At 39.5% G+C, this 13,628-nt stretch overlaps 1 protein-coding gene across 1 annotated transcript in view; it reads left to right on the top strand.

The window, feature by feature from the left end:
• The window catches only part of MMP20 (matrix metallopeptidase 20), a 60,536-nt gene extending 54,868 nt beyond the window's left edge, over positions 1 to 5,668 (top strand). The window contains exons 9-10 of the mRNA XM_005689365.3: positions 3,761 to 3,864; positions 4,879 to 5,668. Coding sequence (XP_005689422.1) covers positions 3,761 to 3,864; positions 4,879 to 4,979 — 205 coding nt within the window. The 3' untranslated portion in view covers positions 4,980 to 5,668. The remainder of the gene's footprint in view (positions 1 to 3,760; positions 3,865 to 4,878) is intronic.

Genomic DNA, 13,628 nt, shown 5'->3' with positions numbered 1-13,628 from the left:
TTATACAGTCCATGAAATTCTTCAGGCCAGAATACTGGAGTGGGTAGCCGTTCCCTCCTCCAGGGGATCTTCCCAACCCAGGGATCAAACCCAGGTCTCCCACATTGCAGGCAGATTCTTTACTGGCTGAGCCACAAGGGAAGCCCTCTTGGGGCCAAAATAAACAGCAAATAACTTGGGCCAGCCCTTGATATCTACATGTGCCAGGCACGTTTCTGTGTGCATATGTGCCTGTGTGTGTGTGTGTGTGTGTGTGTGTGTGTGTGTGTGATTTCTCTCATCCTCATGGCCACTATATCCCAGATAAAGAAACCAGGTCTCAGAACACAATCTCCTGATCACAGAGCCAGCACATAACAGCGTCAGAACTCAAACCCTGACTGTGCCATCGACTGTGCTCTCTGCTCTATAACAGAAACCCTCAAAGTGAAAGTGAAAGTCACTCAGTAGTGTCCAACTCTTTGCAAACCCACAGACTATACAGTCCTTGGAATTCTCCAGGCCAGAATACTGGTGTGGGTAGCCTTTCCCTCCTCCAAGGGATCTTCCCAACCCAGGAATCAAACCCAGGTCTCCTGCATTGCAGGCAGATTCTTTACCACCTGAGCCACAAGGGAAGCCCAAGAATACTGGAGTGGGTAGCCTATCCCTTCTCCAGGGAATCTTCCCAACCCAGGAATCCAACTGGGGTCTCCTGCATCGCAGGCGGATTCCTTACCAACTGAGCTACCAGGGAAGTGAAATCCCCAAATACCTGTCCAAAAGCCAAGGGATAGATCATCACAAAGTTTTCATTAGTCCACAGAAATATAAAATAGCACAATAAAGACATAGGAGGACGTGATCTGGGTCAGTATTATTGGCAAGAACCATCTTTTCTTCTGAGGTTATGTTTTTTCTGCCTTTTTTAGTATTAAAGTTTCTTTTTTAATGAAATGATGATGAAAATAGGTGATAATTATTATTTTGATGGTTAATGGTAATGTTCTTATTTGGTAAAATGAGAAGTAGTTTAACCCTATGTTAACTGCATAAGGCCATCTACACAGTGTCTATATAAGAGGTCCAAATGAAATATATGTTATCAGCTAATCTTAAAATGTGGGCTTCCCTAATCGCTCTGGCCCTGGATGATAAGGAATCCACCTGCATTTCAGGGTTCAGTCTTTGAGTCAGGAAGGTCCGCTGGAGAAAGAAATGGTTACCCACTCCAACATCCGAGGACCACACGGTTTATGTGTCAGACTGATTCTTTAACATAGATTTTATTGATACTCCAAAAAGATACTCTTTGAAAAGCAGTTATAGAGGAAGGGGCAAGAGGGCAGAGACGCAGTTGGCAGAAAGGGAGAGGGACTAAGTGGTAGAAGGGATGAAAAAAAGAAAAATGATTTCACAGGTTTGCCAACATTTTTGCCTATGTTTTCATAAATGTAATTGAAAATTAAAATTCTCAGCTGGATATCACTTGTCCAAAATTTCTGCTGAAATTGTATTTACATATAATATTATTAACTCCATTATCCTCTCAACAGATAGATATATAAGATTTTAGATGTCACCACTGCCCTTAGCAAACTAAGCATACACATTTAAAAAAAAAAAGAAAGATCACTTTTTCAAATCTATTGGATTTTTCTTTTTTGTTGTTGGATTAATAGTCATCATTTTCTTGAAAACCTATTCCATATTATTTAAATGGTTTTTCCATTCTCAAGAAAAGATCTTCACTCTCTCCTTTGATACTTTCCAGATTTCTTAGTATGAGCAGATCTCAGTTTGTAATAGGCTTCCCTACAGACATTCTTTGGCCAGTCACTTGTTTGGAACTGAGAACACATTTTGCTGTAAAATGATTAAATGTGGATGAAGTTCTTAAAATCACTCATAAATGTTTAACGCACACAAAGGTAAGGCATAGCTCTAATTATAATAGCTCAGCCCCTACTCCTTTATTCAGGACAGACGAAAAAGGAAGTGGATATGAAAGGCATTTCACTATTGATCCCTGAGCTTAGGGGTTGACATTAAACAAAGAATTCAAAATGTCACATTCCCTGGTATCCCCCACCACGTCTCTCTGTATGTCTACAGACATGCCAAAACCTTTCGGTCCCTTTGTTCTTCCTGTTTCATCCCTTGCCCAAAATATTTTAAGCGTTAGAATTACCCTCCTCATACGCTCCAGTAATAGCATCCGTTTCCTCAATTCAACTGTTTCAGGGAAGTGAGAGAAGAGAACCTAGTAAGCACTGGTTAATGTGTAAACAACCGCACTCCCACTTTGAACCAGGGACTCTAGATTTCAAACACTGGAACAAAGCAAACAAGAGAAATCCAAGCCCTGGTGAGGCAATATGCCCAGCTGTCCTTTCCCCCACCCGTTCCCTCACTACAGTCCTGACACCTTGCAGCACTCCTCCTGATAGCATAGACACTCCTTACTGGCACTTCTGATGACAAAACATGGCAATGGTTTCCATGTTTATTTGTGTAACTCACATAGCTAGGGTTTCCCCTCGGCCTGCTGGAAGGTTCTAATGACACTCTTGGAAAGGGAATTTGGACTTCCAGGAGTTAACTTCCACTTTTCTCCTCAATACCCAGCAAAGCATCTCAACCACAAGTCAGTTTCAACCTGAATATTCCTTCCCCGGGTTTGATCTACTCAGTATCATGAGAGCTCTGTCCCCTGCCTGGGTAGTCATAGCCGTGTGAGAGGCACATTTCAGGAGAAGCGGCTGTGATTGCTGCTGCAGGAAACTCCCAGTGGCCCAGGCACCAGGAGAAACTGTTTGACCTTCTGGTGGGAAATGAGTAGGGTGTCTACCTAGAGAATGTCCCCACTGGGAGCTCCATGCTGATGAAGAAGGGACTTTCTCACACTTTAAATGAAGTCTTCTTGAAGGGAAGAGAGCCTGCTCTGCCTACATGCTGAGCTCATCCAAGTCATACTGGTTCATATGAGTCACAATCTCTTTACAAGGGATAATTTAGAGAGTTACTAAAGAGATGTATTAATCAGTCTTCAGAGTTATCACTGCATGGTAGTTGTGAGTTCAGAAAAACAAACCTAATCTACTTTTTGATTAGTTGTATAATCTTTCTAGGAAACAATTAGAATGTTTTAAAAGCAGAATATCTGTTATTCCAGACTTTCTCACTTCTTGTCTTTATCTATTGATCATTCACACATTTGTTTCCTTGTTTATTCATTCATCGTGCGTCATTTGTTCAATCCCTTCCCTGCATAGCACAAAGCTCCTTACTGGCACTTCCGATGACAAACCATGGCAATGGTTAATGAAAGCCTCCGTGAAGGGCTTTCAACTGTTTGGTGAGCCAGGAAATTCATACATGGAGGGTAAGAGAGAGAGAAATTACAATAGTAAAAAAAAAAGCACTGAAAATAAGTGTAGATTTCCCATTGAAAAGCAGTAATTTTTCATTATAGAAATATGATCTTATAATTCTAAACAATATAACTAAGTCTAAACAACATATCTGGCAATTTGCTTAAAAAAATGTCTAGAGCAAATGACTCCCAAACTAGTGTCCACAGAATCTCTGCAACCTGGGAAAGTAATGGCAGAATGTGTGTGTGTGAGAGAGAGAGACACAGCAGAGAAACAGAGAGACAGAGGAGATCCAAAGTAAATCATAAGTCAACCCTGGCTAAATACACCCAACTAGCACGATGTCCTCTACAATCAATGAATACCTCATGTTTATATTATTTGCAAAATAATATTTCTTACAGTTACGATGAACGAAAAAGGAAAATGGAAAAAGACTATCCAAAGAGTACTGAAGAAGAATTTTCAGGAGTCAATGGCCAAATAGATGCAGCTGTAGAATTAAATGGTGAGTGTTTCCATGAAACACTTTCTTTGTAGAAATTGTAACAATTTCTGGGCTTTGCTTTAACATAACTGAAAATGGATTTCCAAATGGGAGTCCTTGGTTCTTATTTTTTGGGGCCCTGAGTCCCTTATAAATTTAGTTAACCAGATTAACCACCAGAAAAAGTATAAAAAGTCTGCCATTATGGGTCTGTCTTTACAAATGGAAAGTTTGAAAAGTATAGCTTCAGTCCATTAGCCAGTTACATCATAAAGGCCATCTAGTCAAAACCGCCTTTTTCATCTTTAAAATGTACATATTCTCAACCTTCCCATTGAGAATAAATGCCCTTCCCCATTCTATCACCCAGCTTCTGAAATTTGACACATAGCTGTGAAAGTTGAATTGAACTGGGTTGAATAAGTTTAATTGAATCTTTGAATCAGTCAGTCAACACGTTCTTCTTGAGTGTTTAGCACAGAGCTGGACCCTGTTGAGAAATGCAAAGGCAACTTCAGTTACCGTCTCTGCCCTCATGGAATGGTTAGTCTCTTTGGGAAATGCCCCTCCATCCAACACAGATGAAATTACTAGAAATCAAGTATAATTTAGTACTGAATTGTTGTGGTAGTCTTCCCAATAATTGCAAGAGGTGATCTGAGAAAGAAAAAATCAAAACAGGCATCCGTTGGTGTAGATTTCGTGATGGGACTTCCGCCGGATTTTAAAGAACGGCTGGATTTTTGACTCAGGAAAGAAAAAGTTGGGGGTGGATTTCCCGGATGGGAGCAGCCTGAGGAGAGGCACAGAGCGCCCCTGGCGTGGCAGAGAGAATGATGAGAGATGACTGGCAAGTTAGGGGTGTCGGATTCCAGGGCTGAGAGAGAGCTGTGCTGAGGGTTAGCCAATTGCCCCCTGGCACATTTCTTGTTTCTCTTCGGTCCCCCCTAGAGAAAGTTACAACTGCACGGCCATCCCATCTATAAATTTTCAAGTCCTTTTCAGTAACCATAATTTCATCTTTGTCTCTTTTAGGCTACATTTACTTCTTTTCGGGACCCAAAGCATACAAATATGATACAGAGAAGGAAGACGTGGTTAGTGTGCTGAAATCTAGTTCCTGGATTGGTTGCTAAATAGCAAAGTCTAGTCTTTCCTAAAAAATGAAGATGACTGAGAACTGGATCTGAGGACTGGATCTTAAGGACTAAATCGGAACTCAGGTTACATATTCTTCCCATGGCCTTCAATTCTAAGGGTAATTTCGAATTCATTGAAAAAATTATGCTTCTAAACAGTTTCTCAGTTTTGGATTCAGAATTTTAAACCAAATGGGAAATTATTATACATTCAGCTTCACACAAAATCAGAATCAACACAGTGCAACTCTTCAGTTAGATACGCATCATTTTTTCTCCTCACTAATACACTGAGGCAAATTGATCAGTTTGGTTTTTATTTCCAGGAAGAAGCCTACTTGTGGATTTTCTGATGTGTATTATAATTCTTTTAATAGGAAATAGCATTACCACACAAATTATATTAATTCTATACAAGCCTTTTTGGTCTTAACATTTGCTCTGATGGATATAAATGTATCTGTCTTTAACCATATCACAGACTGCATACTGTATAAGTTTTGTTTCTCATTGTTTGTGTGTTTGTTTGTTTGTTTGTTTGACTCTATGTGTGCTCACTGGTCTTTGAAGTAGGTTATAATGGGCAAATCTACTCAAATGGATTCTCATACTAGGTAAGAGATGGGCATTTTGCAACAACAAGAAAATTTTTAACAAAAGCCAATAAAAATGTTGTATAAGATCAATCCAGTATTTCTCTTTAGTTAATGGTTACCAGCTTCTATCACACTTTGATAACAAATTCTGTGTACTTTATAGAAAACTCAAACCTTGAGATAGTATCATGAATATTCAGACTCAGAAGAAATAATATTAATTCACTCTTTTTCCTCCTTCCTGAAAATAAAATGTCTTCAATGAAACTGTCTTTAGCCTTTCTAAGAAGGCCTCTTCTGACTAGCTTTTCATTTGGGGAAGTTTGTCTTTTGCTTTATTTTTTTTTATTTCAAGCTAATTTTTTTTTTCTACCTAGTCATTAGTACAGATAAAATACAGCCGTCATTCTTATTTTTTTATCTTATATTTTAGTAGTTCTACTTTAAAACATTGATATATTAAATTGAGGATAATTCAAAGCAATGGAAAGATATCCCATATTCTTAGATTGGAAGTATTAATATTATTAAAATGGCCTTACTACCCAACACAAACTATAGATTTAATGCAATCCCTATCAAATTACCCATGACATTTTTCACAAAACTAGAACAAATAATCTTAAAATTTATACAGAACCACGAAAGACCCAGACTTGTGAAAGCAATCCTGAGGGAAAAGAATAAAGCTAGAGGCATAATCCTCCCAGACTTCAGAAAATAATACAAAGCCAAAGTAATCAAAACAGCAGGCTACTGGCACAAAGACAGAGGTATGGATCAATGGAACAGAATAGAAAGTCTAGAAATAAACCCACACACCTACAGTCAATTAATCTTTATGGAGATAAGAATATACAATGGAGAAAAGAAAGTCTCTTCAGCAAATAGTGTTGGGAAAGCTGGACAACCACATATAAATCAATGATGTCAGAACACTTCCTCACACCTTACGGGATTCTGTAAGAGCTCAGTTGGTAAAGAATCCGCCTGCAGTGTGGGAGACCCCAGCTGGATTCCTGGGTTGGGAAGATCCCCTGGAGAAGGGATAGGCTACCTACTCCAATATTCTTGGGCTTCCCTTGTGGCTCAGCTGGTAAAGAATCCACCTGCAATGTGGGAGACCTGGGTTCAATCCCTGGGTTAGGAAGATCCCCTGGAGAAGGGAAAGGATACCCACTCCAGTATTTTGGCCTGGAGAATTCCAAGGAGGTCGCAAAGAGTCGGACATGACTGAGCGAATTTCTCTTTCACACCCTACACAAAAGTAAACTCAAAATGGCTTAAAGACTTAATTAAATATAAGATATGACACCATAAAACTTCTAGAAGAGAAAACATAGGCAAAATATTCTCTTACATAAATAATAGCAACATTTTCTTAGTTCAGTCTCTCAAAGAAATAGAAATAAAAGCAAAAATAAACAAATGGGACCTAATCAAACTGTAAGCTTTTGCACAGCAAAGGAAGCCATAACAACAAAAGGACAGCTGGCAGACTGGGAGAAAATACACAGACAATGAGACCTGACAAGGGCTTAATTTGCAAAATATACAAGCAGCTCATACGACTCAATAACAAAGAAACAGAACCAAATCAAAAAATGAACAGAAGACTTAAATAGACATGTCTCCAAAGAAGACATACAGATTGCCAATAAAATTGCTCAACTTCGCTAATTAATAGAGAAATGCAAATCAAAACTGCAATAAGCTATCACCTCACACAGGTCAGAATGACCATCATTAAAAGGCTATAAACAATATATGCTGAAGAAAATGTGGAGAAAAGAGAACATTCTTACATTGTTGGTGGGAGTGTAAGTTGGTGCAGCCACTAGGAAAAACCACATAGAGGTTCCTCAAAAAACTGAAAATAGAGTTGCCATATGATCTAGCAATCCCACTCCTGGGCATATATCTGGAGAAAACTCTAATTTAAAAAGACATTTGCAATCCAACGTTTATAGTAGCACTATTCACAATAGCCAACACATGGAAGCAGCTTAAATGTCCACCAGCAGATGAATGGATAAAGCAGATATAAACGTACAATGGAATACCACTCGGCTATACACGAATGAAGTAACGTTATTTGCAGCAGCGTGGATGGACCTAGAGATTATCACACTAAGTGAAATAAGTCATAAGGAGAAAGACAAATACCGCACGATATCACTTATATGTGAAATCTAAAGTATGATACAAATGAATTTATTTACAAAACAGAAACAGACTCACAGACATAGAAAACAAGCTTATGATTACCAACAGCGAAAGGCAGGGGAAGGATAAATTAGGAGTTTGGGATTAGCAGCTACGAACAAATATTTATTATTTCAGCAAGGCCCTACTATATAGTATAGGGAATTATATTCAATATCCTGTAATAATCCATAATGAAAACAGATATGAAAAATAATATGTAATACTTATATGTATAAAACTGAACCACTTTGCTATACATCAGAATTTAATACAGCATTGTAAATCAACCATACTTCATTTTTTTTTAATGTGACTCAGGGAACTCAAACGGGGGCTCTGTGGCAGGCTGAAGGGTGGGATGGGGAGGGAGGTGGGAGGGAGGTTCAGGAGGGAGGGGACATGGGTGTACCTATGCTGATTCTTGTTGATGTATGACAGAGAACCACAAAATTCTGTGAAGCAATTATCCTTCAATTAAAAAAACTGTTTTTAAAAAGTAGTTCTAAAATTAGATGATAAAATATAGTTAGCATATTTCATGGACTGCCAGGAACAGCTACAGTATTCAATAGACACTAGTTATAATTTTATTATTATTTATTAAATTTGTTTCATATGCTCACTAAAAAGACTTAATAGTAAGAAGGGATGGGACAGTTACTCAAGGGTACTCTAAGCTTTCCATATGGTTTCCATTACTGAAAGTGGCTATTTACAGCCAACTAGACTGTTGATGACAAAATCTGGTATCCCTGATTTCCAATGTCAACTGACTCCACAGAGTAAAAAAAGTCACTTTTGCAAAAACGGTCAGCTGAGGAAAACTTAATATCAATACGCAAGAAGGGGAAACAGTCTGGCATCTCCTCAAAACACAGAACATAGAGATACCACATAACCCAGCAATTGCACTCCTAGGTGGTGGTGGTGGTGGTGGTGGTGGTGGTGTTTGGCTGCTAAGTTGTGTCTGACTCTTTTGCAACCCCATGGACTGAAGACTGCCAGGCTCCAAGTAGGTATATACCTATGAGAAGTGAAAATATATGTCCACACAAAAACGCGCACACGAGGATTCACAGCAGCATTATTCCTAACAGCCAAAATGTGGAAACGCAGGCATCACATGATGAATGGACTTTTTAAATCTGGAAAATTCACATATTGGATTATTATTTGACAATTAAAAAAAACCACTAATACACATTACAATATGAGTAAAATTTGAAAACCTTATGCTAAGTGAAAAAAGTCACACACATAAGGCACTGAGATGCACATAAGGCACTGAGATGCACAAAAGGCAGAGAATATGGCATGATTCTATATGTATGAGATGTTCAGAGATGCAGGGAACTAATCTCTGCTGGTCAGAAGCTGGAGAAAGGGGGTGTGGATGTGACTCCTATCACGTATGAGCCACTACAGGTGATGGTTGCACAAATCTGTGAATATACTGAAAGCCATTAAATTGTGCACCTTAAGTGAATGGATTGTAAGGTATGTGAATTATATCTCAATAAACCTGTTATATTTTTTGAAATAATAAGCAAGGAGATCAAGGTAGTGTGAAGACGTGTGCAGGCCGTGCCGGCTGACCGTCTGTGGCCGGGAACCCACAGCAGCGAAGCTTTGGCCTGAAGGCGTGTGGTGCTGAGCACAGCATGCAAGGTGTCCACCTTGCGGCCACTGCTAGCCCTGCGTGTGTCCGGTGTAGACACTTCACCAAAGAAACGAATGTTACGGGGTGCAAAATGAGTGTGCTCTGAGGCCTGCCTGACTGAATTCAAACCCCAGATCTGTCATCTTTAGCCTTGTGATATTGGTCAAGTTCCCTAATGTCTTAGTTTCCTCCTTTGTAAAATTACAGTAAGAATAATTCTTACCTCACTGGGATATTTAGAGGCTTAAATATCTGAGTCAAAATATGTGGAACTCTAGACAGCCCATATAAGGACTCTAAAACTGTCGCTTTTGAAACAATTAGAATTAATTTTGTTTTGAGATATTTTAGAGACTTTGTAATTATCCCTTGTGATAGCTGAGCAATAGTACCACAAAGATTGATAACCAGTGACCTGAAATTTTTCTTTCCCAAATTCCAAATTGAATTAATCTTCAAATAATATACTGACTGTGGTTAACCCCCATCCACCAAAAGGAATTCTTACAAATCCTTATCCCTTTTTGAGTAAGGTAAATAGTTGTATTTTGTAAAGATATAGTCTCTCTAAAGCACAGGAAAAAGTGATTTTGTTTGTGTCAGAACTAACTCAGAATATTTACATCCTCATCTGAAAGAGGAATTTTGTGCAGAAGTAGTTTATAACATATATTGCTCACTTGTTTTCAAGATCAGTCTGTTCATTCACTCAGTTGTGTCCAACTCTTTGCAACCCCACGAACCGCAGCATGCCAGGCTTCCTTGTCCATCACCAACTCCCAGAGCTTGTTCAAACTCATGTCCATTGAGTCAGTGATGCCATCCAACCATCTCATCCTCTGTCATCCCCTTCTCCTGCCTTCAGTCTTTCCAAGCATCAGGGTCTTTTCCGATGAGTCAGCTCTTCCCATCAAGTGGCCAAAGTGTTGGAGTTTCAGCTTCAGCATCAGCCCTTCTAATGAATATTCAGGACTGATTTCCTTTAGGATGGACTGGTTGGATCTCCTTGCAGTCCAAGGGAGTCTCAAGAGTCTTCTCCAACACCACAGTTCAAAAGCATCAATTCATCGGTGCTCAGCTTTCTTAATAGTCCAACTTTCACATCCACACATGACTAGTGGAAAAACCACAGCTTAGACTAGATGATTCTTTGTTTGCAAAGTAATGTCTCTGCTTTTTTAATATGCTGTCTAAATTTGTCATAGCTTTTCTTCCAAGGAGCAAGCATCTTTTAATTTCATGGCTGCAGTCACCATGTGCAGTGATTTTGGAGCCCAGAAAAATAAAGTCTGTCACTGTTTCCATTGCTTCCCCGTCTATTTGCCATGAAGTGATGGGAGCAGATGCCATGATCTTGGTATTTTGAATGTTGAGTTGTAAGCCAACCTTTTCACTTTCCTCTTTCACTTTCATCAAGGGGCTCTTTAGTTCCTCTTCACTTTCTGCCATAACGGTGGTGGCCATGGGCATACCTGAACTTATTGATATTTCTTCTGGCAATCTTGATCCCAGCTTGTGCTTCATCCAGCTCAGAGTTTCTCATGATGTACTCTGCATAGAAGTTAAATAAGCAAGGTGAGAATACACAGCCTTGATGTACCCCTTTCCCTATTTGGAACCAGTCTGTTGTTTTATGTCTGGTTCTAACTGTTGCTTCTTGACCTGCATCAGATTTCTCAGGAAGCAGGTAAGGGGGTCTGGTATCTCTATCTCTTTCAGAATTTTCCACAGTTTGTTGTGATCCATAAAGTCAAAGTCTTTAGTGCAGTCAATGAAGTAGAAGTAGATGTTTTTCTGGAATACAGTGTTTTCAGAATAACAGTGAAAAAATGTTTGGTTAAATAAGAGTTTTGACCAAAGTGTGAATCAACTGCTTCTTTTGAAATCAAGAGGAAGCAGAACAGAGTTTGATTTCTGATGTCCTCTGTGTATTGTCCTATTAACCTCTTTATAATGATTTCTGGGTGGCCTTGGAAAGCACCAGAAAGGCTGCTAAAGGACAAATGGATCACCTGGGTGGGGAGCTTCCCTAACAGATCAGCATTAAATTTTCTGTGGCTGGAACCAAGCTCTCTTCCAGTTAGCCTGGTGTGAAATGGTGGACTCCACTTTGCCATGTCCTCTGTTCTTTTTCAAATGTTTATTCAGAAACGTCTTAAACTTCTATTTCACATGGTAGATGACAGATGAACTACAGCTTTTAATCTGGAATTGTGTGTGATATGTTTAAAATGTGTCACAGGGTTTTGAAGAGCTTTCATTTATATGTCATTCACATTTCCTCTTTATTCCTGCTTTTACTCATTCCTTCTATTGAAGGGTTTATGCGAATATTTGTAGCTCAAATTTCCCAGTGAGTGAAAATGCCTAATGCTTGTCAACGGGTTGGAGTTTTAGATTCTCATTACAGTCAAAGCTATGGTTTCTCCAGTAGTCACGTGCAGATGTGAGAGCTGGTCCATAAAGAAAGCTGAGCCCCAAAGAATTGATGCTTTTGAATTGTGGTGCTGGAGAAGACTCCTGAGAGTCCCTTGGACTGCAAGGAGATCAAACCAGTCAGTGCTGAAAAAAATCAACCCAGAATATTCATTGGAAGGACTGATGCTGAAATGGAAGCTCCAATACTTTGGCCACCTGATGTGAATAGCTGACTCACTGGAAAAGATTCTGAGGCTGGGAAATATTGAAGGCATAAGGAGAATGAGGTGGTAGAGGATGAGGTTGGTTAGAGAGCATCACCACCTCAATGGACTTGAGTTTGAGCTAGCTCTGGGAGATAGTAAACAGAGGAGCCCGACATGCTGCAGTCCATGGGGTCACAGAGTCAGACACAATTTAGTGACTGAATAGCAACAACAAAATGGATCATAGAAAAGTCTGGGCCAAAAGGTTCTCTGTGTCTCTGTCCTACAGGCCTGACTAGGCCTAAACAGTATCTTCTGATTATCTTCCAGCTGGTGAACTTGTCTTTGGTCTCATTCTCATCCCCAAGTGGCTTGTCAAGATGGTGAGGCTAAAGGGCCTCCTCTTATGCTAAAAACTGCATAATCTCTGCCTTGCTGTCACAGCTTAGAATCTTGGAATTGAAATAAAGCAGAATTGGAAGCATGCTGGTAAGTAAGGTAGAGTAGGAAATCAGTCAGTGACTTTGGGATGCTTCTAAAGGACCTATCCTCATTTTTAACCTCTTATCCATTAATCTTAATCCAATATACTTTCCTTCATTCAAGATGTCCTTTTAAATGGTTGGGGATAAAATTAAATCTTTGCTACACAATGCAGCATATTGTTTCTACAAGTAGAGGGAGAGATCAGAAAAGGATAAAAGGATGAGAAAACAGTTGCAAAAGACCAATTAAGAAAGGTAACATTTAAATCCATTTTAGATCATCTACAGTGATGGGAGAAAATCAAGTCTATGTAAATAGCTAGTAATTTGTTTATTCTTGGAAAATTCTAGGCCTGTAATACAAAGTAAATAATGTGAACTCTTGAAGTTGGGTGTTCACAGCTGCCTCAGTAGGGGATGGGACATCAAAAGTCCTCTTAAAGCACATTACACATGAATCACTTGCAACTCAGTCCCCTTTGAGTGCAGCATGTCATTCCATTAAACTTTAGGCATATTTCCGTATATGAATTGGCAATTTCTGAAAGTTAATACTTTTTCAACAGTTTATTTTGAAAGACTTTCAGTTCAGTTCAGTTCATTTCACTCATTCAGTCATGTCCGACTCTTTGCGACCCCATGAACTGCAGCACGCCAGGCCTCCCTGTCCATCACCAACTCATGCAGTTTACCCAAACTCATGTCCATTGAGTCAGTGATGCCATCCAACCATCTCATCCTCTGTCATCCCCTTCTCCGCCTGCCCTCAATCTTTCCCAGCATCACGGTCTTTTCAAATGAGTCAGCTGTTCGCATCAAGTGGCCAAAGTATTGGAGTTTCAGTTTCAGCATCAGTCTTTCCAATGAATATTCAGGACTGATCTCCTTTAGGGTGGAGTGGTTGGATCTCCTTGCAGTCCAAGGGACTCTCAAGACTCTTCTCCAACACTACAGTTCAAAAGCATCAGTTTTTGGGCGCTCAGCTTTCTTTATAGTCCAACTCTCACATCCATACATGACCACTGGAAAAACCATAGCCTTGACTAGACGGATCTTTGTTGGCAAAGTAATGT

This window comes from Capra hircus, chromosome 15, assembly GCF_001704415.2.
Source record: "Capra hircus breed San Clemente chromosome 15, ASM170441v1, whole genome shotgun sequence".
Classification (NCBI taxonomy): Eukaryota; Metazoa; Chordata; class Mammalia; order Artiodactyla; family Bovidae; genus Capra; species Capra hircus.
This window is presented reverse-complemented; position numbering and strand designations above follow the sequence as displayed.